Consider the following 27,732-nt stretch of genomic DNA (forward strand, 5'->3'; position numbering starts at 1 on the left):
CTCCAACTCACCCCTTTTTCATTACTGAGTAGTATTTCAGTGTATGGATGTACCACAATTTGTTTATCCATTTATCTGTTGATAGACATTTGAGTTGCCTTCAGTTTTTGGCTATTATAAATACAGCAGCTAGGAACATTTGTATAAACATAGGCTTTCATTTCTCTTGGGTAAATAAAACACCTAGGAGTAGAATGATGGTTAAGTACATGTTTAACTTTTTAAGAAACCACCAAAACATTTTCCGAAGTGGCTGTAGCATTTTACATTCCCACCAGCAGTGGATGAGACCTTCAGTTGCTCTGTATTCTCACCAATCCTTGGTATGGCCAGTCTTTTTAACAGACATTCTAACAGGTGTGTAGTGGTATTCACTGTGGTTTTAATTTGCCTCTTAATGATGCTGAGTTTCTTTTCATGGGCTCATTTGCCATCCATGTATCTTCTTAGTGAAGTGTCTGTTAAAACCTTTTTGCCCATTTAAAAAATTTGGTTGTTTGTTTTCAAGGAGTCTTTATATATTCTAGATACAAGTCCTTTATCAGATCTGTGATTTGCAAATATTTTCTCACAGTCCATGACTTGTCTTTTCATTAAGAGCTCCTTATTTTAAAGTTAAAAAAAGTATTTCAAAATAGAAAAGTTTTGGAAGACAGTCTATTAAAATCAAATCACTGGAAAATTCTAAAACATTTTTCTGAAAGCATATCAAAAGGCACTTTTTAATGTAGACATAGAGAATGGACTTGAAGACACAGGGTGGGAGGGGGAAGCTGGGGCAAAGTGAGAGTAGCATTGACATATATACACCACCGAATGTAAAATAGCTAGTGGGAAGCAGCCATATAGCACAGGAAGATCAGCTGAGTGCTTTGCGATTGCCTAGAGGGGTGGGATAGGGAGGGTGGGAGGGAGGATATGGGGACATATGTATGCATATGGCTGATTCACTTCGGTGTACAACAGAAACTAACACAGTATTGTGAAGCAATTGTACTCCAATAAAGATCTATTAACAAAAAAACGCATTTTAATAAACAAGGTCTAACAAGACCTCCTCCAACCCTGGGGTGCCTGAGGGATGAGAGCAGGTGTGGCAGCACTCTCTCCCAGCCCCCCGGGTCCCCTTTCCTGAGGGGTCTGCCCATGAGTGCCGGGGCCGTAGTGCAGATGCAGACCCACAGAAGTTGGGATGGGCCTTGTCAGTCATCTAGGAGAAGCGGGTTCCAAGGGCAGGGTGGAGTTTGGTGGAGGAAGAGCACCATGCCTGGCCCTGCCCAAAGCAACATGCACTTGACCGTAGTGGAGGAAGTCCTCTTGGAAAGCTGCCCCCCTGCACTGTGAGAACAGGAGGCACTGAGAGGCAGCAGAGCAGTGGCTGCTGGTTTGGGAGGAGGTCTGCTGGGTCCAGGTGGGCTGCTCAGATGTGAATTCCTGTAGAGGAGGAGTTCTTAGGTTGGGTCCCCTCTGTGGTCCCCCGTATTATAGATTTGTGGACATAGTTCCATGTTGATAATATATGAACTTGCCCCAATATATTATGGGACACTGAAATCCAAATCACTAAAGAAAATGAGGTCAGCGTATCATGTATTAGTTTCCTGCTGCTGCTATAACAAATGATCACAAACTCAGTGCTTAAAACAATGCACATTTATTACCTTATAGTTCTGTTGCTTAGAAGTCTGACAGGTGTCTCACTCTGCTAAAGTCAAAGTGTCGGCAGGGCTGGTCCCTTTCTGAGGCTTTAGGGGAGACTTTCCAGCTTCCAAAGGCTGCACACATTTCTTCAGCTGGGGTCCCTCCCTGTCTTCAAAGCCAGCAATGCTACGTCTCTCTGTGACATTGCTGGGAAGATTTCTCCACTTTTAAGGATAGTTGTGATTAGACTGGGCACATCCTGATAGTCTATCTTCACACCTAAAGGTCCTTGATTTCATCGTGCCTACAACGTCCCTTTAGTCATAATTGCTAGCTTCCTTGTTTCATTAAGGGATGCAAAGTCTCTTTTGCATGTTCCCAGAATAGGGCATGGACATCTTGGGAGGCCATCACTGTGCCTATCACACCCCTGAGAGGGGCACTGAGGGCTGCTGTGACCTGAGGTACAACAGCCTGGCCTATACAGTCAGGGTATCTGACTCTACCTAGTCCATGATTCCAGGTTTCCTAAGAGGCTTTTGCTTGTCTTACACTCTGCTAGTGTCAACTCACAGAGAAAGTGTGTCAAGGTAGGTAGGGGGAACCTACTGTATAGCACAGGGAGCTCAGCTTGGTGCTCCGTGATGACCTAGATGGGTGGGATGGGGTGGGGAGGGAAGTCCAAGAGGGAGGGGATACATGTATACATATAGCTGATTCGCTTCACCGTACAGCAGAAACTAACACAACATTGTAAAGCAATTTTACTCTAATTAAAAGAAAAGAAAAGAAAAAGTGTGTCAAGGTAGAAATAATACCATGACAGCAATGCATCAGTCATCATTATGAACAGTCCTGGAGACTGGGATATCTGAAGGCTGGCTGATTGATTGATTCCCCAATTCTTTACACAAAGGTTTTGAGATTGAATATATGCAATAAAATATAAATTAAAAATAAACAGGGCTTCCCTGGTGGCGCAGTGGTTGAGAGTCCGCCTGCCGATGCAGGGTACACGGGTTCATGCCCCGGTCCGGGAAGATCCCGTATGCCACGGAGTGGCTGGGTCCGTGAGCCATGGCCGCTGGGCCTGCGCGTCCAGAGCCTGTGCTCCGCAACAGGAGAGGCCACAGCAGTGAGAGGCATGCGTACCGCAAAAAAAAAAAAAAAAAAAAAAAAAAAAACAAAAACCAATTAAACCAGAATGTACGGAACAGATAAAGAACAACAGACGGATATGAAGCCAGTTAAGCACCGAGCTACAGCACCATGCTTTTGGAACTAAACTTCCTGGTAGCCAAAGCAAACAGGAACCTGGTCAGTTACATGATTTTCATTTTCATGCGATGAAAACACACCTGTTTCTAAGAAAAGCTTTTCCTAGTATGCCTGAAGTCTCAAAGGACGCTCTCATCCAAGTGGCACTAAGGGAAGCAGCAATCTTTTTAGAACAAATGGAAAAAGATGTTTCCTAGGACTGCTGAGGGCATAAAACACCAAAACACAACTCAGTAAAAGCAATTCTGTGAGGGCCAAGATAGCGTGTTCCAAGCAGCAGCTTTCTGGTAACAAACATGATCCAGGTTGTGACTCGATAAGTATTGAAATGAATATATAAACAACACGCACACAGAAAATGGAATAGAACGTGATAGAATATGAAACTGGTGTTACTTCTGTGTGTGGGCATATAGGTATCTGATCAAGATGTAAAATGTGTTTTTACTGTGGGTTACTGCTAGAGGAATGACAGGATGGCACACATAACCCTTCAGAGATACAGGAGTCCTTACACACGCTCCTCCTAAGAGCTGGTCGGCAGATAGATTGAGATTATATCCTCTGAAAAGGGTCTGCAGCGCAAATATTGTTTCTTGCACTGGCTTTAGAATAGGATTTAGGGAAATCAGAACCAGGAAGGTGAGGAATAGGGTCAGAGCATCAGAGGAATGCCCAGGGAGCTTGGGAAAACAAGGAAATAGGTGGTAAGGTTGACATCTTCTCTGGAAACCAAGGAGCTGGGGTTCCACCTGGTGGGACAGCCCTCTCACCTGTATGACCTGAATCCTAGTGAACCCAGACCCTTCCTCAGGAGATTGGTCAGTAACACCAATGTAAAGTACACTCAAGGTAATACTGTGCCCAAATCCAGGAGCTGACAGGTATGGTTCATAGTTCAGAGGGATCATGAGACAAGGGACTACAGTTATTTTCTTTTGGAATACTTAGAAATATTTTCCTAGAGTAGTAATTTTCTGCTTTACATAATTGTTGTTTTCTTACTTTTATGGCTATAGGACATAGCATGAAAATAAAAATAATTATATATATATATATGAAGCTTCCTTCTGAGTATTTCTTTTTAAGTTAACAAACTTGTAATTTCAAAGGCTACCAAAATAATAAATTAGGTAAATGGGTTTTTTGTTTTTTGCTTTTGGCTGTGCTGGGTCTTCATTGCTGCGTGCGGGCTTTCTCTAGTTGCGGTGAGCAGAGGCTACTCTTTGCTGTGGTGCACAGGCTCTAGGTCCGTGGGCTTCAGTAGTTGTGGCACACGGGCTCAGCAGTTGCAGCTCACAGGCTACAGAGCACAGGCTCAGTAGTTTTGACGCACAGGCTTAGTTGCTCTGCGGCATGTGGGATCTTCCCGGACAAGGGCTTGAACCCGTGTCCTTTGCATTGGCAGGTGGATTCTTAACCACTGCACCACCAGGGAAGCCCAAACTAGGTAAGTGTTTTATGTAATATATATAGTGCTAAAGCGAAGTGGCATATGTTAGGATAGTATTTTAGTTTTTTTTTTTTTTTTTCCGGTACGCGGGCCTCTCACTGTTGTGGCCTCTCCCATTGCGGAGCACAGGCTCCAGATGCGCAGGCTCACTGGCCATGGCTCACGGGCCCAGCTGCTCCGTGGCATGTGGGATCTTCCCAGACCGGGGCACGAACCCACGTCCCCTGCATCGGCAGGCGGATTCTCAACCAATGCGCCACCAGGGAAGCCAGTATTTTAGTTTTTAATCTTCAACTATTCTACAATAATGGTTAAAGGATATCTTCTATAATACTGGTTAGAGAATAGCTTTTTTAAAAAAATATATTTATTTGGCTGCGTTGGGTCTTCATTGCTGCGCGCAGGCTTTCTCTAGTTGCAGTGCATGGGCTTTCTCTAGTTGTGGTGAGCAGGGGCTTCTCGTTGTGGTGGTTTCCCTTGTTGCAGTGGCTTCTCTTGCTGCAGAGCACAGGCTCTAGGTGCATGGGCTCAGTAGCTGTGGCACATGGGCTTAATTGCTCCACAGCACATGGGATCTTCCCAGACCAGGGCTCGAACCCGTGTCCCCTGCATTGGCATGCAGATTCTTAACCACTGCACCACCAGGGAAGTCCAAATTAGGTAAATGTTTTATGTAATATATCGAGTGTTATAGTGAAGTGGTATATTTTAGGATAGTATTTTAGTTTTTAATCTTCAACTATCCTACAATAATGGTTAAAGGATATCTTCTATAATACTGGTTAAAGAATATCTTATTTTTTACATGTATATGTATAACTGAATCACTTTGCTGTTCACCTGAAACTAACACATTGTTAATCAACTATAGTCCAATATAAAATAAAAATTAAAAAAGAATATCTTATTTTTATAAAAAGGTTCCTATTTTACAGAAGATGGGATCTAGGAGGAACTTGAGGGGTCAATCTTATTAGCCCCCCTTGAACCCGGAATGTCAGTAGTGTTAACTGGACTCTTGCCTCTTCCCTCTGACCAAATACCTGCCTTTGGTGTACCTTACCAAGGCCTTATAGGACCAGGAGACAGTTTGCACTTGAAAGTTAAACATCCAGCTGGCTAGAGCCAGCAGGAAGGCAAAGCTGGGGTCCTGTCTCAGGATGGAGGAGGTCAGGAGGTTCCTGGAACAGCCAACAAGATCAGAATTGTGAAGAAGAACCAAAGGCAAGGGGTCAGAAGGACCACAGGAGCAGTACCTGAGAAAGCATGAGAGGAGGTGCAAGCCACCAAATTTAACTCTGGCAGACCCAGTCTTCCTGGCCTAGAGTTCCTTGGAGAATGAGGAGTGAGCCTTCTAGAGCACACTTCGGCATTTCAAAACCAAAGAACAAAACTAAAGCCCTTTTTACTTTGGAAAATTCCAGAACACATACAAAAGTAGAGAGAGTAGTATAACGAACCTCCATGTAACTTCAACAATTATCGACATTTTTCCAGTATTTTTTCATCTGTCTCCAACTTCCCACGCCCCACTCTCACTCTGCGACCTTTTAAATTTCTTGGAGTATTTTAAAGCAAAGCTAGCCATCATGTCAGTTCACTCATAAACACTTCTCAGTATGTATCACTAACAGACAAGGGCTTTTAAAAACACAATGGTACCACTATCACATCTATTAAAATGTGTCCCCTGCATTAGCGGTTTTCTGCTGCTACCTCACGAATACCTTTGTGAAGTGGGTGTGTTCAAGCCAGTATCTACACACGATGCGTCTGCTTGATTTGTCTCAAGTCTCTAACCTCTGAGTCTAGAACAGCTCTTCCGCTCTTCTCCCTCCCCTTCCTTGGGCCAATTGTTATGGGTTAGAATTTCTCACGTTCTGGATTTTTATCATGGTCAACTTAATACGGTTCTTTATCCTGTCAGCTGGTCGTGTGGTCTAGAAGCTTGCTTTAAAAACAGGCGGTTCAGGTGAGAACACCTCACGCACAGTGCCCCGTTCCCTCCTGCATCCCGTCAGGGGCATGTCTCACCTTTCGTGCGGTTGAGGCAGACGAGGGGGCTCTGGTGTTGGTCATTAACGGGTTCCTATGAGCCTTGAACTTACAGGTTTTGGCAGCCATTGTAATTGCCTGGATTCCTTATTTTATTCAGGGATGCAAAATGTAATTTTCTGCAGGTGTGTCTTCTCTTGCTTTTAATAGCTTACATTCTTCCATGAAGACCTCTCCCTCATCAATTATTTGGTTTCTCTGAGATACGGTTTGTACAAGAAAGTCTGCAGCACATGTTAAAAGCGACACAGTGTGTCTCAGCGCTTCCGTTTGTGTCCTTTTCCTCACTCCAGCTTCCCACCCGGGGAAGATCAAGGTCCACTCCCATCCTTTTTATGCCTGAAGCACTGAAACTGGTGATGGAGCCAGAGCTTACTGCATGCCCTCCTCTCATCCGCCCACTAACAGTCCGGTCACCGTCCTCTGTGCTTCTCCCACCAGGACGCCATCGGTTCCTCCTCTGATCTCCTCTGTCGGATGCTTGTCACTGTATATCTCTTTTTAAAAAATGTTCCCTTTAGTCCTCGTAAATAATTACCTATGTATTGCATCTACTTTTCTAGATTCCTTGGAAGCAGGACTCATGTTTTTTTTTTAATAAATTTATTTTATTTATTTTTGGCTGCATTGGGTCTTCTTTGCTGTGCGTGGGCTTTCTCTACTTGTTGTGAGCAGGGGCTACTCTTCATTGAGGTGGCTTCTCTTGCTGCGGAGCACGGGCTCTAGGCGCGTGGGCTTCAGTAGTTGTGGCTCACGGGCTCTAGCGCGCAGGCTCAGCAGTTGTGACTCATGGGTTCTAGAACGCAGGCTCAGCAGCTGTGGCACAAGGGCTTAGTTGCTCCGTGGCACATGGGATCTTCCCGGACCAGGGTTCGAACCCGTGTCCCCTGCATTGGCAGGCGGATTCCCAACCACTGCGCCACCAGGGAAGCCCAGGGCTCATGTTTGATTTATCTTTCTATCTTCATAGTGACTAGCCCTGCTTAACCTTTCTGTGGGAAGTCAACAATTACGTATTTAATGAAAAAAATGAACAAATTAGAAAAGAAGAAACCTTTAAGCCCTCACCACGTTGGACTTTTTTTTCTCTCTTAAAGATGAATGGGTATGTAATGAATTTAGTACAGAATGCCGATTTTAATTAATTTATCATTAATTATTAATTAATTTTAATTATTTATTTATTTAGTTTGCCAGACTGCTCGGCTCGCAGGATCTTCGTTCCCCGACCAGGGACTGAACCCGAGTCCTCGGCAGTGAAAGCACTGAGTGCCAACCACTGGTCTGCCAGGGAATTCCCTGATTTTTAATAATTCAGAAATATGATAATAGACTTCTCCATTAAAAAATAAATTATGTTAACCACTTTTTAATTAAGGTGGGATCCAAATGGGCTGTAACTCTCTAGATACCAAGATATTTTTATGTTCTTCCCATGTATTTTTCCTGTTTTATCTGCCTTTATCTTAAATTTTCCAGCTTTATTGAGATATAGTTGATATAACACTGTGTAAGTTTAAGGTATACAACGTGTTGATTTGATACACTTATATATTGCAAAATGATTACCACTATAGCTTAGCTAACACCTCCATCCCCTCACATAATTACCATTTTCCTTGTGATGCCTTTATCTTTAGATGCCATCTAAAGTGTGAGTGCCATTTTCCAAAGCACATCCCTTAATCATGATTGCTGTAGACACCTGCTGCTGTAAGACTAGTGGTAGCATATGCAACAATATAAATGTGCCCCATCCACTATGAAAAACTGCACATATTTGAAAATTTCTGCATTTTGAAAGAAAAAAAATCTGATTAAACAGAAATCAGGTGGGACAATATTTAAAATTTCAAAACCTGAAAATGCAAACTTCAATTGTATATTTTTGTGGGTGAATAATGCTGCTACTATGCCAGTGTGTGACCATTTCAATGAGCAAAATTTTTGAAGGTTGATAATTTCCTGAACTTGTTAATAAAATGGTGTTGTATATAAAAATGCTAGCAAAGCAACAAAAGGTGTTTCTTACCAAGAAATCAAGCTCTTCATTTAGGTTGTGGTACTGATCCAGTTTGGCTCCCAGTAAGACAGGTACCTCTCCGACATTCTTGGCTTCATTTGAATCCAAGTCTGTAACCTGAGATGAAACATATTTGTACTCACTTCCAGTATGTTCACACTCCTTGGAACAGTTGACAATGAATATGTTATTAGTTTAACCATCAGAGAGATCTCCAGTGGTTTCAATACAGATGTGTAGAACTTGGAGTCAGAATGACTTCAATGTTAAGTATCTAAAATTGTATTTTTGTATGTTAAAGACAGTACATAGTGAATGTTTAACTCACCTCTGTAACCTGATCTTGAAATGATTTTTCATTAGCAATTAACTCTCTGAAAGCTGTGATTCTGTCTTTATGTTTCAGTAGCTAAGGAAAAAAGCATTTTCTATTTCAGAGGAGAGGAAATAAAACTACATTCCGTAACATTTATAATAAAGTCACCAAACCATGCACAGTCCAATCCCTGGTCTCCAAAGGTGTCTTGTTTTTAAAGCTCTTGTGTAGCAGAGAGTTCACACAGCAGGCCTGAGACTGCTGTCCTTAGAAAGGCCTGCTCGCCAGACTGCCCTCTGACTGGCATCTAGGAACTTGGATTGTGGGAGGGTTTCCATCATTTCCTGATATGAAGGCTCACTGTGCCTAACCTATTTGTACAAAGAACATTTATGCTGAACACCCCTGTCCTTCGGGAGGGTCTGGAATTTTGGTACGTGGCAGGCAGAGGGCACCTACCCAACCAGCCTCCAATCAAAACCCTGGACACTCAGTCTCCAATAAGCATCCCCGGGAACAGTTCACGCATGCTGCACAGGTCACTGCTGGCGAAAGGGAAGTGCACCCTGTGTGACTCACTGGGAAAGGACTCTTGGAAGCTTGGATCTGGTTTCCTCTGGACTTCGCCCTACGTGCTTTTTCCCTTTACTGATTTTGCTCTGTATCCTCTCACGGTAATAACACATCATAGCTGTGAGAACAACTATGTGCTGAGTCCTGTGAGTCCAGTAAACCATTAAACCTGAGTGTGGGCTTGGGATCTCCAGAGAGCTTATCCTAATATTCAATTGTTTTTACAGCCAGGCTATTAAAATTCTTCTTTAAAGAAAAAAAGTTAGCCAACTTTTTCTAGATGCAATTTATAGTCATTTCTTCTTTGTTCATTTGTTTGTTCCATGTAATAACAATAAATCGTAACATTCAATATTCTAACTCCTCCAAATATTAGTGAAGGCTGCACAGAATATATATTTTTTTTTACTATGAACACTTTCTAAAAAAGAGGAAAAACTTTAATGGACGCCCATGTAACTATTATCCAGTTTCAACTACTAACAGTTAACGGTCAGCCTTGTATCGTTAGTACCCCAGCCACTTCCTCCTCCCTGCAACTCCCTTCACTGAATCAAATTACACGCATCATATTATTTCATCTGCCAGTATTACAGGAATGACACAGAAATTTACCAAGAGAACATAAATATCTGAAATGGTATTTTTGTAACATCCTGCTCGAATCCTCAACTGGGCTTATTTCTGAAGACTAGTTTAAGAAGTGGAGGCCAGTAATTTCTTTGCATGTCTGTTTATTCCTTAGTCCTTTTCTCTAGAGGTTAGCTAAGAGACAGAGATTCCGCAGAATACCTGCAACAAATTTTCTAGCCACCTCAGTTCAGAGAAGTCATTTCCTGATAATGCAGCACTGAAATTGAATCCCAGATTTAAATACATTTTTATTCCTTCAGCCAGATAAATTAGTCACTTCTGTATTCCTTTCAGATTAAAAGCACACACCTTCACGTCCTGTTACCACTTTCTCTGTATAACTGACTCTCTTCATTCTCTCTCTCCATCTCTGCACCACTACATCAAGAAAAGAATGATTGAAGAAATTCCAAGAGCCTCTTCCCTTACCTTTGTCCCACTTGAGAAATAAAATTTGTTTTCAATGTATTCAATGTTCCAAGTGATAAAGTTTGTAATCACTATAGAAATGTCAAAATACTCTCTTCTTCAGGAATCAGTAGTACCATACAAAAGTGAAAAAATAATCATACCAGTTTTTTGGTAGATGAATGAGATTTTCTAATACATACTTATGTTATAAAACAAGTCAAATGTTGAACAGTGTATCTCCTTAGTGAGGGCCAAAGTAAAGCTAATCTTGTCCCCAAAAATAATTCTTTAAAAAAAATCCAAAATTTTAGGAGCCTCTTTATACTTTTACATGACCTTTTTCTTGTCTTTTTTTTCACTAAAAATGATACAATTTTTAGAATGAAGAATACATACAGTACCTCTTTATCTAATTTTTTCTTTTTAAGATGAAAACTCTTCAATTTTTGTAGCATGATATCATTAACTTTCTCACTCTCTTTGAAATGTCTGGCATCGGGATTGGTGATGTCCTAAGGGTAACATTTTGAGAAGCTATATTAAAAAGTTATCAGTAAAGCTAAAAGGAGGAAGGAAAGAACACAAATGAAATAAATCTCCCTTCCAAAATAAGTGGCTAAACAAAAGGAGATAAAATCATATTGAACTCAATTCTTCAATTACTCATCATAAGCCATCTAATAAAGAGTTAATGTGGAAAGAATTCATATAGATTCACACTTGTATGTAAATTGTTATTGGGACAAATTAGTATAATCACTGGGAAGTTAGTAACTACACATGCTTATATACTTATACATACATCTGCTCTTAGCCTAGTCAGTTTACAAATCCAAATTTTAGACAAATTGTTATACCTGACACCAGAACAATCAGACATCCTCAACAATACTGAAACTCTAGATATTTCAGTGGCACCCACATTCCACAAGAATGAAGATACTTGTACCAATATAACCTAAGGGTCAAAAGTGCATGCATTACAGTCAGACTACTTGGGTTTGTATCTGAGCTGTCTGTCACTTAACCATCTGAGTTCTGTCACTTAACCACTCGACTTTGGACAAGAAACTCAATAATTCAGAGCCTTGGTTTGTTTTTCCGTGTTAGAAAAAGAAAAGTCTGATAATGTAAAAAATGGTGTAAGACTTGAATGAGATAACCCATGAAAAGCAGACTCAACTTAAATGCCTCCAAGGACAGGTTGGGAAGTCAGCAAATAGTTTTTGAGTGCCTGGTAAGGGCTTACCCTGCATTAGGCAGAGGGCATCTGACATATCGAGTCTCTGATCTTGAAGGCTTAAGCAAACAGATATTTGTTTGGCCTGGGATGAGATCTACTAAGAAGAGGGCTGATGACTCACTCCCTGACTGAGAGGTCTTGTAGAGAAGCAGCAGCCAGCAAATAAGCCTGAGAAAGAACAGCAGCCTCCAGTGAGACGAGAAAAGCCAAGCAAATATGATAAGAAAGCAGATGTCTGAAGGGGCAAGGTGGGGTGGAAAAGGTTACAGCAAAGAGTTTGTGCCATATTCAAATTCAAATATTAAAAGACAAAACTTCAGGTGGATGCAGTCTATGGGCCACCACTTTGTGATCACTGCTAAAAATGCTTAGCTTGGTTTCCAGCATTCAATAAATGCTAGTGTGCAGCAAATTTTAGCTAAAAGAAAGTAGGAATAAAGGTTGTGTTGGATCAGGAACATCGCAAACTCATGTCCCCAAATTTTGGCTCAGAGGAGTGCACTGAAGCTCAAAGAAATATACAATGATCAGAGGGAAGAGGAAGAAAGACAGCTCAATAACTGAGAAGCTATCAAGCATCATATATGCCCTTAAAAGGTTCTCTCATTCAAATGTAGTGTTTGCAACCTCCCAGCGCAGCAGCAAATATCATTTCAGCTAAGGATGAAAAACGAAAATTTACTTGGCCAGGTCACACAGCAGTGAGGTGGTGAAGCCATGCCTTGAATTCACCAGACACTAACTTCATTTTTCATTCTACTAATTAACGTACACAGCTCTGCACTGCCCGACCCCTGCCCCAAAGCTGTATTTTTAGATCGGGTAAACAGCTCATTTGTGTGAACAATCTCTCATCACAGGCTGCCCTGAAGCACAAGACTATTACTCTGAGGAAGTTTTCCTGAAATGTGGAAAGCACTGAGGGAAGGGTTTTGCCTCAAGTTTTTATTTTTTTAATCTTATCATATTATCTTACTATAGATTTGTGGGAATTAGGTGTTGAAGAAAGAAGCAGTGGGAAGAAGGAAGGGCTGATTGGTTGGTTTAAAGATCTGTATTTGTACTTCCATTTTTTTTCTTTCACAACTTAATTGTCCAACCTTGATATTTCTTCTCCCAGTAAAAAATATGATTTTTTATAATTACCTGGCACATGAGAAGTCGTACCATCAGAGCCAGAAGACTGCGAATTTTGGAAGTCAGCTGTGAAGTTCTCTTCATGTCTGGGGGATTCGGGCTCTCTCCTTCACAAGGTGAGTGATTCAGGAACAAATTAGAATGTATCATCTTTGCATCCTACATGTACACAATTCAGATTTGTCACAATAAAGACAAAGAATCTGGATTACTTTTTAGGTAAAATGCTGAATAAAATACCATTCTTAAAAACTCAGAGCAGTGGTTCTCAAACTTTTTGATTCTCAGGATGCCTTCATACTCTTAAAAATTAATGAGGATCCCCAAAACTTTTTGTTTACTAGGTTATAACTATCAATACTTATTGTATTAGAAATTACAATATTTATATTTATCAGTTATATCAATATTTATTGTATTGAAATTACAACTGAGAACATTCAAAAATATTTGTTTACTAATTCAAATAACAATAAATCTATTATGTGTCAATGTAAGTAACAATTTAATACAAAGTTGGCACATTTTCCAAAATGAAAAATTAGTGAAAAGAGTGGCAGTGTTTACACTTTTTGCAAATATTTTTAATGCTAGCTTAATAGATGATAGCTGGATTCTCATATGTGCTTCCCACATTCCATCAGCCCTGAAAAGCAATTACACCACCACATGTCACATAGCTTCTGGAAAACTCCACTGTACACTTGTGAAAGAATGAGAGTGAAAAAGGCATTAATGTCTTCGTACTTATTACCATGAAAATGCTTTTGACCTCAAAGATACTCCCAGAACACACTTTGGGAAAATGGACCTAAAGGTAATGAAAAGCAAAACTAAAAGCAGAGTAAAGAAATTGATTAGTCAAGATAGAACAAGGAACTTCATTGCTTTTTAAAGAAGAAAGCTCAAGAAAAAAATTGTATACTGGATAAACTTCTGCACAGTTACAGTAATTTACTCAGCATTTACTAATTCAAAACTTGCCATGATTTGACTAACAGCTAAACTAAAGGTCATCTTTGTTTAGGTTAGTGGTTCTCAAAGTGTGATCCCTGGACCAGAAGCATCAGTGAGATCCAGAATCTTCTTAGAAATGCACATTCTCAGGCCCCACTGCACACCTACTGAATCAGAAAATCTGGGTGGACCCCAGCAATCTGCATTTTCACAGCTGATGCTGATGAATGCTAAAGTTTGAGAACCACACTGGCTTAGATAGTCCTTCCTTCTTTCTGGAGAAAAGATCACAGAGAGAATTTTTTAGTAAGAGAACAATATTTTTCTGAGTCATTAAAAATAATAGAATTATTTACTTGCAAGCAATACTTATACTGATTACAGATTCATGAAAGAGAGTCCCCTAAGGACATCTTCAAGCAACAGCTCAGCTCAGCCTAAGTTATTACGACAAATATAAAAATAAACATACATTTTTGTAGTTTAGATTAGCCTTCTTTCTAAGTAGTCAGAGTTAATAAGATTGCATACTATAAATACTTTAAGGCAGGCCTACAAAACTGAAATAGAACAGATATGCTCTGGCTTGTGAAGATTATCACTACCAGGCCATGCTTCTAGGCTGTCTGCCAAAAAAGCCATTTGAACTGCAAATACAAAATTACAGCCTTTCCAAACACATTGATATGAGGCTCTCATGTCGTTTTTAATGAATGTTAAGTAGATATATCATGATGATCATTTTGCTATACAAATATCAAATCTTTATGTTGTATACCTGAAACTAATATAATGTTATATGTCAACTACATCTCAATAAAAATGTTTATAACGTTACAAAATTACTATGTGATACAATACAGGTTTGTTTTACCTTGTAAACCAAATATTCAATTGAATTATTTAGTTTGTTGAATAGGTAGATGTGGTATGAAAAGACTGCGACCCCCACTTAGAAAATTCTTTTCTCAAAGGATGCTCCGGATGATTGGTCATAGGAACCCACAAAATTCCCACATTAATTTTCACCACTACCAAAATAATCACAAGAAGCCAGGAATGGCTGTTGTTTAATGTGAGTACCCAAGAACCAAAGAAACTTCTCCAAACCTGTGGTGCATTTTCCTTTCTCTCTTTTTTGTTAATGACTCTCTACCAACAAATTTGTATATGGGCCATGCCCAAATATGCATCAGAAGACTACTAGAAACTCCTGAAATTCTGCATTAGAGATTCTGAATTTGTGATAATACCTTTGCCATATCTGACTCTGTTCCTTCCTCTAAGTTCTCCTTGAGTTGAGCTGTCTCACATTGAGGAACATAATTTTGCTCCTCACTCCTTGCAACCTGCTGCTGAAGTTTTGAGTTTTCATTTTTTACTTTGTTGATCTGCTGCTGGAGTTCTGTATTCTTAGCCTTTTCATTGTCGGATATGAACTGCAAATTTTGAACTTGAGCGACCAACTTCTCAAGTCTAGATTTCAGTTTCTGTCTTTCATCCAGGTTTTCCTTTTCACGTTTCTGAAATTCCTCCTGTAAAGACAGGAACTCTTGTTCTCGGGTCTCTTTTTCCTTTTTCAACAAGTCCAGAGCAGAAGTGGTGGCCTTTTCCAGTTCTCCTTTGAGTTGCTGCAGCCTCTCTACCTCTTCTTCTTTCTTGCTTAAGGCTCTGTCCATCTCCATGCACTGATTTGCAGCTTTATTTTTTTGTTGCATTTCAGTCATGTACCTTTCCTGTAGACTAACATAATTGCCCTTGATCTTCTTAAACTCTAGCTGTAAGGTTTCCTTTTCATTCCTGGATTCCTGAAGATGTTTTTGGGTGTTAACTAAAATCTCATGCAAATTCTGCAATGTCTTCTGTGTATCATTCTTCTCTAGCATTACTCTGTATTTGTCTTCAATTAATTCTTCAACATTCTCCTTTAGCTTATTGATGCTGTCCACGAACACGTGCTCTTTAGTTGTCTTCTTCTGCAGTTCTTCAACCTTCTTCTCTAAATACATGTTACGACGCTGTAGGTCTTGGATCAGAGTTTGCTGCTCTTTGTTAGTATGCTTTAATTTTCGTAGGACTTCGTTTAAAGCCATGTCCTCTTCCAGAGGCTGTGAGCTTTCCAAGCTCTGCTCTCTGTCGGGTGTCATGCAGTCCTCCCAAGATGCTCCACCACTCCAAGAAATGCCTGTCGGAGACCAAGCTGAGACAATCTCTGGACTCTCCCTCCCCTCCACTGCGACTTCCTTTTGGTGCCTGACTGACATCTCAGGAATATCCGTAGAATTCTGTATTCCTTTTGAAGAATGTGCAATCTGTAAATTATAGTAAATAAAATAAGTATGAAAGAGTAGAAAGGTCATGAGCTTTGAGGTCTGGCCTTGAATCCAAGATCCCTAGTTTGGTATTCTCTGTTCTAAAATAACAATGACAACATCTACTTCCAATACTGATGTCTAATTAACAAAAATACTTAAGTATTGATTGCTGAATGTATGTACAGCACCTAATAGCACAGCAGAGCACAAACAGTAGGTATATGATAGAGATATATATTACACTTACTTTTACAGAGGAAAAATTAAACTTGGGTACTCTCACCATTTTCTATGACACAAACTTTTCTGAATACATATAACTTTCTTTGACTTCAAGTGAATTAAAACAGATTTGTCCATCACCTTAGTCTGCAAAGTCTTTTTTAAAAGTTTATTTTCTATTGAGGTAACACTGGTTTATAACATTATGTACGTTTCATGTGTACAACATTATATTTCTACTTCTGTATACCCTACAGCATACTCACCACCAAATATTTAGTTTCCATTCATCACCATACAGTTCATCCCCTTTACCCATTTCACTTATTCTGTTCATTTATTTTGAGTTTTTTCCATGTATGAGTGAAATCATGTATTTGTCTTTCCCCATCTGACTTACTTCACTTAGCATAACACCCTCAAGATCCACCCATCCATGTTGCTGCACATGGCAAGATTTCATCTTGTTTATATGACAGTAATATTCTATTGTAAACATGTAAAACATTTTCTTTATCCATTCATCCATTCACAGGCACTTAGGTTGCTTCCATATCTTGGTTATTGTAAATAATGCTGTGATGAACATAGGGGTGCATATCTCTTTTCAAATTAGTGTTTTCGTATTCTTTGGGTAAATACCCAGAAGTGGACTAGCTGGACCGTATGGTAGTTTTATTCTTTATTTTTGAGGAATCTTCATACTGTTTTCCATAGTGGCTGCACCAATTTACATTCCCACCAACAGTATAGGAGGGTTCCCTTTTCTCCACATCCTCTCCAGCATTTGTTTTTTGAATTTTATTTATTTTTTTGTACAGCAGGTTCTTATTAGTCATCCATTTTATGCACATCAGTGTATACATGTCAATCCCAATCACCCAGTTCATCCCACCACCCCACCCCCACCACTTTCCCCCTTGGTGTCCATATGTTTGCTCTCTACATCTGTGTCTCAATTTCTGCCCTGCAAACCAGTTCACCTGTACCATTTTTCTAGGTTCCACATATGTGCGTTAATATACGATATTTGTTTTTCTCTTTCTGACTTACTTCACTCTGTATGACAGTCTCTAGATCCATCCACATCTCTACAAATGACCCAGTTTCATTCCTTTTTATGGCTGAGTAATATTCCATTGTATCTATGTACCATATCTTCTTTATCCATTCGTCTGTCGATGGGCATTTAGGTTGCTTCCATGACCTTGCTATTGTAAACAGTGCTGCAATGACCATTGGGGTGCATGTGTCTTTTTGAATTATGGTTTTCTCTGGTTATATGCCCAGTGGTGGGATTGCTGGGCCATATCTCTCCAGCATTTATTATTTGTAGACTTTTTGATGATGGCCATTCTGACTGGTGTGAGGTGATAACCTTGTTGTGGTTTTGATTTGCATTTCTCTAACAATTAACAATGTTGAGCATCTTTTCATGTGCCTGTTGGCCACCTGCACATCTTCTTTGGAAAAATGTCTATTCAGCTTCTCTGCCCATTTTTTAATTGGATTTTTTTGTTGTTGAGTTGTATGAGCTCTGTATATATTTTGCATATTAACCCCTTATTGGATATATGATTTGCAAATATCTTCTCCCATTCGTCAGGTTGTCTTTGTATTTTGTGGATAGTTTCCTTTACTGTGCAAAAGCTTTTTAGTTTGAGGTCCCATTTGTTTGTTTTTGCTTTTGTTTCCCTTGCCTGAGGACACATATCCAGAAAGATATTGCTAAGGCCAATGTCAAGAAGTATACTGCCTATGATTTGTTCTACAAGTTTTATGGTTTCAGGTTTAACATTCAAGTCTTTAATGCATTTTGAGTTTTGTGTATGGTGTGACATAGTGGTTTCTTTTTTTCTTTTTTTTTGCATGTGGCCATTCAGTTTTCCCAACACCATTTATTTTTATTTTTATTTTTTTGCGGTATGCAGGCCTCTCACTGTTGTGGCCTCTCCCATTGTGGAGCACAGGCTCTGGACGCGCAGGCTCAGCGGCCATGGCTCACTGGCCCAGCCACTCTGCGGCATGTGGGATCTTCCCGGACCGGGGCATGAACCCGCGTCCCCTGCATTGGCAGGTGGACTCTCAACCACTGCGCCACCAGGGAAGCCCCCAACACCATTTATTGAAGAGACTATTGTTTCTCTATTGTACATTCTTCACTCCTTTGTTATAAATTAATTGTCCATACATGTGTGGGTTTATTTCTGGGCTCTGGATTCTGTTCCATTGATCTATGTAACTATTTTTCTGCCAATATCATGCCGTTTTGATTACTATAGCTTTGTAATATAGTTTGAAATCTGGGAGTGTGATACCTCTACCTTTGTTCTTTTTTCTTAGGATTGCTTTGTTTCTTTGGGGTCTTTTGGGATTCCACATAAATTTTAGAATTGTTTGATCTATTTCTGTATAAATATCCTTGGGATTTAATAGGGACTGAATATTTGATAGGGACTGAATAATAGGCATTGAATATGTAGATTGTTGTAGGTAAATGTTAATTTTTCTACTCTATTAGCATGGAGCATCTTTCTATTTATGTCTTCTTCAGTCTTTTTCAACAATGTCATAGTTTTCAGTGTACAGATCTTTCACCTCCTTGGTTAAATTTATTCCTAGGTAGTTAATCTTTTTGTTGCAATTGTAAATGAGATTTTCTTAATTTCCCTTTCTGCTAGCTGATTGTTAGCATATATAGGTACACCACAGATTTTTGTATGTTGGTTTTGTACCCTGCAACTGTATTCATTTATTATTTGACAGGTTTTTTTGTGAAGTCTTTAGAATTTTCTATCTATAAAATCATGTAATTTGCAAATAGTGAGAGTTTTACTTCTTCCTTTCCAATTTGAATGCTTTTCGTTTCTTTTTCTTGCCTAATTGCTCTGGCTAGGATTTCCAATATTATGTTGAATAAGAGTGGCAAGAGTGTGCATTCTCATCTTGTTCCTGATTTTAGGGGGATAGCTTTCAGGTTTTCAAATTTGAGTATGATGTTAGCTGTGGGTTTATATAGCTTTTATTATATGGAGGTATGTTCCTTCTATAGTAATTTTATTGAGAGTTTTTATCATAAGTGGGGGTTGAATGTTGTTAAATGCTTGTCTGCATCTATTGAGATGATCATACAGTTTTAATCCTCCATTTTGCTAATGTGATGTATCACATTGATTGATTTGCAGATGTTGAACCATCCTTGCATCCCTGGAATAAATCCCACTTGATCATGGTGTATGATTCTTTTCCTGTATTGTTGTATTTGGTTTGCTAATATTTTGTTGAGGATTTTTGCATCTATGTTCATCAAAAATATTGGCTTGCAATTTCTTTTTCTGTGTGCTGTCTTTGTCTGACTTTGTTATCAGAGTAATGTTGGCCTCATAGATTGAGTTAAGAAATGTTCTCTCCTCTTCAAGTTTTTTGAAGAGTTTGAGAAGAATAGGTATTAAATCTTCTTTGAATGTTTAATAGAATATATCAGTGAAGCCACCTGGTCCTGAACTTTTTTGGGGGGGAAGGTTTTGATTACTGTTTCAATCTCTTTACTAGTGATTTGTCTATTCAGATTTTCTAGTTCCTTTTTTAAAAATTTATTTATTTTTATTATTTTTTGGTTGCATTGGGTCTTCGTTGCTGCACACAGGCTTTCTCTAGGGGCGGCGAGCAGGGGCCACTCTTTGCTGCGGTGTGCGGGCCCCTCACTGCAGTGGCTTCTCCTGTTGCAAAGCTTGGGCTCTAGGTGTGCGGGCTTCAGTAGTTGTGGCATGCAGGCTCAGCAGTTGTGAATCGCGGGCTCCAGAGTGCAGGCTCAGCACTGTGGCTCATAGCTTAGATGCTCTACAGCATGTGGGACCCTCCCAGACCAGGTATCAAACCCATGTCCCCTGCATTGGCAGGCGGACTCCCAACCACTGTACCACCAGGGAAGTCCTTCTATTTCTTCTTGATTCGTCTTCGAAGGTTGTATGATTCTAAGGATTTGTCCATGTCTCCTAGGTTGCTGATGTATAGCTGTTCTTAGTATTCTCTTATAATCATTTGTATTTCTGTGATATCTGCTGTTAATAGTCTCTTTTGTTTCTGATTTTATTTAGCAGAGTGCTCTCTCTTTTTTTCTTAGTGAGTCTAGCTAAAGGTTTGTCAATTTTGTTTATCTTTTCAAAGAACCAGCTCTTAGTTTCATTGATCTTTTCCATTGTCTTTTTAGTCTATTTCATTTACTTCCACTCTGATCTTTATTATTTTTTTCCTTCTACTGACTTTGGGCTTTGTTTATTCTTCTTTTTCTTGTTCCTTTACGTGTAAGTTTGGATTGTTTGAGGGCTTTTTTCTTTCTTTCTTTCTTTGGCTGCACCGTGCAGCTTGTGGGATCTTAGTTCCCGAACCAGAGATTGAACCCGAGATCAAACCCATGCCCTCTGCAATGAAAGCATGGAGTCCTAAACACTGGACCGCCAGGGAATTCCCTGAGATTTTTCTTTTGTCTTGAGGTAGGCCTGCATTGCTATAAACTTCTTTTAAGAGCTGCATCCCTATATGTAGTATTTTTATCTTCATTTGTCTTCAGGTAACTTTTTATTTCTCTGTTGATTTCTTCATTGACCCAATAGTTGTTCATAGCATGTTGTTCAGTCATGAACATTATCTGTGATTTTTCCAGCTTTCTTCTCCTAGTTGATTCCTAGTTTTATATACCATTGTGCTCGATATGATTTCAATCTTCTCCCATTTATTGAGACTTTCTTTGTACCAACATATGGTGTATCCTTGCTAAAACTTCATGTGCACTTGAGAATGTGTACTTTGTTGCATTTAGACAGCATGTTCTGTACAAATTTATCAAATATCTCTGGTCTAATGTTTCATTTAAGGCTGATGTTTCTTTGTTGACTTTCTGTCTGGATGATCTATCCATTGGTGTAAGTGGGTGTTAAAGTCCCCTACTATTATTGTGTTGCTGTCAATTTCTCCCTTAGGTCCATTAATAATTGCTTTATATATTTTGGTGCTCCTATGTTAGGTGCATACCTATTAATAAATGTTACATCTTCTTCATGAATTGTCCCCTTTATTATTTTTATATGTCCATCTTTGTCTCGTTACCTTTTTTGGCTTGGAATCTATTTTGTCAGATATGAATATAGATACACTTTCTTTTCGCTCCCATTTGCTTGGAGTATCATCTTCCATCCCTTCATTTTGAGCCTGTTTATCTTTAAAGCTGAGGTGAGTCTCCTGGAGGGAGTATATAGTTGGGTCTTGTTTTTCATATATATATTTTTTGTGGGAGGAGGGTCTTGTCTTTTAATCCATCCAAACACTCTATGTCTTTTGATTGGTGAATTAAATCCATTTACTTTTAGGATGATTATTGACAGATGAGGACTTGGTACTGCCATTTTATCTTTTGTTTTCTGATTGCTCTCTATCTCCACTGTTTCTTTTTTGTGTTTTTGTCTATTTTTTTTTTGGTGGTTTTCTATGATGTTCCTCTTTTTTATGTTTCATGTATTTGCTCTAGATTTATGTTTTGTGGTTACCATGAGGTTTGTATAAAACATCTCATAGATAAGACAGTCTTTTTTCTGCTGATAGCATCTTATCTTCATTTGCCTATACAGGTTCTGTCCTTTTCCTCTTCCCCTCTTGTTTTTGTTGTCTCAAATTATCCTTATTTATGTTGTGAGTCTGTTACCAAATTGAAGTAGGTATCGTTATTTTTTCTGCTTTTTTCTCCCTTGATATTTCTGCTACATTACAGTGTTAACAATCTATTCTAACATAGAGTTGCAATTTTCTGATTCTATTTATCACCTTACTCGAAATTTTGTGTACTTTTCCTTTTTGTTTTTGGCATAAGAGCTCCTTTCAACATCTCTTGTAAAGCACGTCTAGTGTTGATGAACTCCTTCAGCTTTTGTCTGAGAAACCCTTTATTTCTCCTTCATATGTGAATAATAACTTTGCTGGATAAAGTATTTTTGGCTGACAGTTTTTAATCTTTCAGTATTTTGAGTATGTTATTCCACTCCCTCCTGGCCTATAGAGTTTCAGCTGAAAAATCTGCTGAGAGCCTAGTGGGGGTTCCTTTGTAGGTAACCATCCTTTTTTCCCTAGTTGCCTTTAAAATTCTTTGCCATTGACTCTTTTTTTTTTGTATTTTTGATAAAATTTGTATTAGTTTCCCTTAATGTTAACATCTTATATACCATGGCACATTGTTAAAATTAAAACAAAACAACACAAATGCATTGCTATTAACTAAACTCTAGATTTTACCAGTTTTCCCACTAATGTCCTTTTTCTGTTCCAAGATCCAATCCAGGGTATCACATTGTATTTAGTACCTCTTTGTCATTGACTTTTGACAGTTTTAATATAATGTGTCTTAGAGAAGACCTTTTTGCAATGAGGTGATTAGATGTTCTCTTGGCTTCATGGATTTGTATGTACAGTTCCTTCCTCAGGCTTGGAAAATTCTCAGCTATTATTATTATTTTTTAAACCTTAATCTTTTTACATCCCTGATATGCTGTTGGTTTCAGTAATCTTTATTTTTATTTTTTTCTGAAAAAATCTTTATTCCAACAGGGCTCTTTATAGCAGTTAATTTTAGAATTAAAATGAGCAAAAATTCAAAGAGTCATGCTCCAATTATAAATCTCTGTTGTCATCACAATTTGGTCATGATTAATATTTTGAAAACTGAAAAATCTTTATTTTATCTCCAAGAAAATTAAGCCAGGTAAAGAAAATTAACTTGAAGTGTTCTTTGAACTTCCTATTCACTTGAAGACATCATCTTATTTTTTTTCCACTTATTTTTGTTTTATTGTGACATATACCTTATATACAGAAGCATGCACAAAACACTGGAGTTTACTTTAAAGAACAGTAATAAAGTAAGTACCTGTGTAGCCGCCATCTTTCTCCCCCCTGTGCCTTTTCCCAAAGGGAAAAGGCCCACGGGTATATATATATATATATTTTAATTTATTTTTTGACCGCCCTGAACAGCATGTGGGATCTTAGTTCCCTGAGCAGGGATCAAACCCATGCCCCCTGCAGTGGAAGGTCAGAGTCTTAACCACTGAACCATCAGGGTAGTCACTCAGCTATTCTTTCTTTAGGTAAACTCCCTGCTCCCTTCTTCAACTCTTCTTCTTCTGGGATAACCCATTACCCTACTGTTGTCCCTCCTGAAAGAGTTGTATAGATCTCATAGAATTTCCTTATTTTTTAAAGACTAACTCTCTTTTTCTACCTGTATCATTTCTAGATTTCTATCCTCAAGCTCGCTAATCCTGTCTTCCAGAGGGTCTGCTCTATTTCCAAGGCTTTCTAATGCATTCTTCATCTTGTTTATTAAGTCCTTCAGCTCCAGAATTTGATTCTTTTTTAGAGTTTCAATATTCTGGTAAAATATTCCTTCTGTTAATTAATTTGATTCCTTAGCTCATTGAACTGCCTGATTTTCTCATAGCTCCTTGGGTTTCTTTATGACAGCTATTTTGAATTCTCTATCAGTTAGATCTCAATATGCCATGACTTTAAGTTTGGTTTCTGAAGAATTATCATTTTCTTTTTGCGATACAGTGTTACTGTGGCTCTTCTCTTCCTTGGTGCTTGATGAGTTGCTCCTCTGCCAGTGCATCTGAAGTAGCAAATACCTTTCTTCTTTAGATAAAGTTTTTTTCCCTCTCTTGATTCTAATGATTCAATAGGTTAGCAATTAGAGGTCTTTCTTTTGTTTTCCAGCAGGTGGCATACATAACACAAGTTTTTGGTTTCTCTTACCTGTGCTACCTCTGGTTACATTTGAGAGCTGGCACTTTCCACCCTCCATGGCCTCTGACAGGTGCCCTTGCTATTGCTGCTTGTGCCTCTAGGGTGGTTGGTGCCTTGCTGCTGCTGCTGCTGCTGGGGCACTGGGACGGTGGTGGGCGCTTCTGCCACATCCAAGATCCCCTGAGTCGCAGGCTCTGCCAACATGGGGGGAGGGGAAGACAGTGGGGATCATGGGCACCCTGTCGTGCCTGGTGGTGTCAAGTTCGTGGGTGCTGCCATTGCGGGCTGGATTTGGGGGGGCAGAGTTATGGGTGCTTCTGCAGCTGGAGAGATGAGGTTGTGGGCCCCACTGCCACTGCTGCCTAGTCACCTATGGTTGGCTAGTGCTACTGTGGCCAGGAGGCTTGAGTCACGTGTGCCGCCTCTCCTGCTGCTACTGGGTTCTCTGAGGCCGTGGGCTCAGCCACCATGGCTGGGGGACCAGGATTGCAGGCACCACCTCCACTGTTCCCCCGGTTCTGCCTCCTCTATGCATTCCAGTCCACCCTCCTTTAGATGTACAGCTGCGTGGAATTCTCCAGCACCCTGGTATGTTCAGCAGATGCATGTTTGTTGAGTTGTGGATGTTTTACTAGTTGTAGATTGAAGGGCTCAATCCACCATGATGTGGACGACACTCTCTTGTGAGGCCTCTTTTGAATAAAGACTTTTTTATTCCTCATTAAACCATTACCTCACTATGCTATGACTCCTGTGAACATTAGAAAGTCAGACGAACATACCTCATGATTGACTTTCTGCCTACAATACAGTTTGGGGGGTTTAAAAAAGGACAGTAAGTTGTAGTAAGAAAACACTGAAATGAACATGACGTAACAACCCAGTAAAAGATCTCTGAAGGGGTGGGCTAAATAACTTTCTAGAATTTAGGGATACTGGAACCTTATATTTAGTGTTTTTTTCATTGTTCTGAGATAAAGACAACTATCCTTACTGAGGCCTACAAGGTCCTGATATTGACCTTGATATCTAATCCATGTTACCTTTCCATCCTCATCAACAACATCTCTCTTCCCCCTCCAACCCAGCAACATTAAGCTTCCTTCAGATCCATGAATGAAGGTACCATGCTCCCTGCAGCCACAGGGTTTTTGCACTTGTTGTTACTTCTGCATGGAATGCTCTCCCACCCACTGTTACCTAACTACTCCCACTCATCCTTCAGAGCTGAGCTCAATTACCACTACACTTCAGGGAAGCCCTACCCAAACTCCCCGACCAGGACAGGAAGACTCCCATCTTACTTTTAGTCATAGCACCTATCATAGTTGCAAGTTTATATGTAATTTTATATAACATTATATACAATTTATATGTAACTTTTATTCACAGCACTTACCACAGTTGAAGGTTTACATTTACTTATGTGATTATTTAAGTCTATCTCCTCTACTAGGGTGTTCTTTTCACGAGGACAAAACCCACATCCTTTTGGTTTGGGTTTTCTTTTTCAGCCATTTTATAACCAACACATAGCACAGGGCCTAAGACATGATAGATGCCTGAAAGTTTTTATTGACTGACTGAATGGCTAAATGCAATGGGAAATAGGAAGGAACAATCTTGAAAAACCCTAATTAAACTGCTTTTTAAAATGTTCTTTTCCAGAACTCAAAACAGGTAAATAAAGTTCTCTTTTAAATGCTCCTTCCAAATAAATGAACAAAAAACCTGCTTATACTTGTAAATGATACACAACAGCCATAGCTTTCTCACCAAACTCACAATGATGAGGCATTGGTTATGCTATTCTTGGATTGTTATCTATTTGCCCACACAAATTCTTAAATTTTTTATTTTTTTATTCAGAGCGTACATAGACTTTATACTGTTGGCATCTTCAGTGCTCCTAGGATACTACATACCCAGAATCAACAATTCAAAGACAAATTAATGTTTTCACTTTTGTAGAAAGATAAACATTTTTTGCTTGTCAGTAGAAATCCCACATGATAGAAAAACCATAAACTTTTCTTGTCAAATAATTTAATTAATACCTCGGTACTTCTTCCTCTTCTAACCTTTTCCTTACTGTAAACTCTGAGTTCCAATCAATATGATTCACCAAATATAAAAGCTTAGTATATTCAAGGCATCATGCAGATGCTAGGGTGCATAAAAGGATAACTAAGACAGAGCCCTGACCCTCAAAGAAATTATCATTTGGTAGAACTAATCCCCAAGTATGTACTTGATTTTATTAGAAAAAATTGTTTCTAAATTGAGTAAGATCTCAGAAGGCATTTTCCCCAGAGAAGCAATGTCCCTCATGCTGATCAGATGATTTAGCACTACTTACAAAAATCTCAGATTACATACAGTGTTTTTTGTTTGTTTTTTAAAAACACATCCTTTAATACCCTACAGGCTGTACTAACCATTAAAAATCTTACCTCCTCTGTTTTATAATTAACTCTCAGATCAAGCAGGTTAAAGCTATTCTCCTTATAAAGTGCTTGTTCAACATCACTGTGTAAATTTTCCTCACACAAGAAGACTTGAGGTTGACTAGGGTTGAGTGAAGATTCCATGGCAGTACTATTAGCCAGTGACATTTCCATGAATTTCAGCATCTCTCCACTGCAGTGGATTAGAGGTGGCCTTCTAGGAGGTTGTCTGACACACTTAAGAACAAGTTGATCTTTATTTGTGGAAGTGCTAGTTCCCTTTGGATTTTCTTCCTTAAATGAATCTTCCTGTATATTGGTGTCTTCTGCATAATTATACACATGACGTTGGAATTCTGGCTCCTCTGTATAAGATAAGCCTTCTGTCAGATTTTGAAATGTTACCATTTCATTATTAAATGCTTCTGGCTGATGAAATTTGCAAAGGGGTTCAAATTGTCTGAAGGAAGAAATGCTGGTGTCAACTGGCTGAGTTAGTACATTCTGTGAGTAATTTCCAATGTTGACATCTCATTAGAAAGAGAAAGATGAAAATAAGAATTAGCTGACCTGAAATTTATGACTTAACAGTTACATTTACATTTATGAAATCAACTGTTGGAGGCTTTTATGAATTATATATATTTCAACCTTTTTCATTGAGTGTATTTGTGCTAGCGGATACAACAAAACTTTTTTACGTGGAGGAAAAAGTCATCAAGGGACTGCAACAAAAAAGCTTGTTATATATCATTCTTGTCAAATACCATTGCAACAAATTCCAAGGCATCTTCAAAATTCTTTCATTGTACTGTAATTTTAAAATGTTTCAAAACAATACAAACACACAGCACATAGTATAATAGCAAACACACATAAACTCATTTAATCTCACAACAATCTCATGAGCTAGGTACTGTTATTACCCCTGTTTTACAGATAAGAAAACTGAAACATAAGAGATGTTAAGTCACTTGCCTAAGGTCACAGAGCTGGTAAGCAGTGCATCTGGGATTCCAGAATACTATTTCTAAATGCTATGCTATACTGTTTCTCAATATGACAAATTACCCAGATTTAATACATTTTAAAAAATCAGAAGCAAATAAAGACAAAATGGAAAGAAGTGTTACAAAATTAATAAATGACCCTTCCCTTCTACCTAAATTCCCTCCTTTTCCCCTCCCCCGAGAGAACTACTATACTGAAGCTGGTAAGTATTAATTCTTCCCATCCA

At 39.1% G+C, this 27,732-nt stretch overlaps 1 protein-coding gene across 7 annotated transcripts in view; it reads right to left on the reverse strand.

Annotated features, from left to right (window-relative positions):
• The window catches only part of CAGE1 (cancer antigen 1), a gene marked incomplete at its 3' end in the record, with an annotated part of 43,795 nt that overhangs the window by 12,615 nt on the left and 3,448 nt on the right, over positions 1 to 27,732 (reverse strand). For 5 of the 7 annotated variants that reach the window (XR_014297298.1, XR_014297299.1, XR_014297300.1 and 2 more), the window contains exons 1-6: positions 26,502 to 27,015; positions 14,974 to 16,032; positions 12,773 to 12,922; positions 10,785 to 10,895; positions 8,779 to 8,859; positions 8,460 to 8,567 (exon numbers count right to left, since the gene is read on the reverse strand). Coding sequence is in view for 4 of the 7 variants with exons in the window: in XM_082663390.1 (XP_082519516.1) it covers positions 8,460 to 8,567; positions 8,779 to 8,859; positions 10,785 to 10,895; positions 12,773 to 12,922; positions 14,974 to 16,032; positions 26,502 to 26,903 (1,911 nt within the window). Of the gene's footprint in view, positions 1 to 8,459; positions 8,568 to 8,778; positions 8,860 to 10,784; positions 10,896 to 12,772; positions 12,923 to 14,973; positions 16,033 to 26,501; positions 27,026 to 27,732 lie in introns of those variants that run through there. The other 2 variants (XM_082663392.1, XM_082663393.1) reach the window with 2 other exon arrangements.

Source organism: Grampus griseus, assembly GCF_964374135.1.
Source record: "Grampus griseus genome assembly, chromosome: 10".
NCBI lineage: Eukaryota > Metazoa > Chordata > Mammalia > Artiodactyla > Delphinidae > Grampus > Grampus griseus.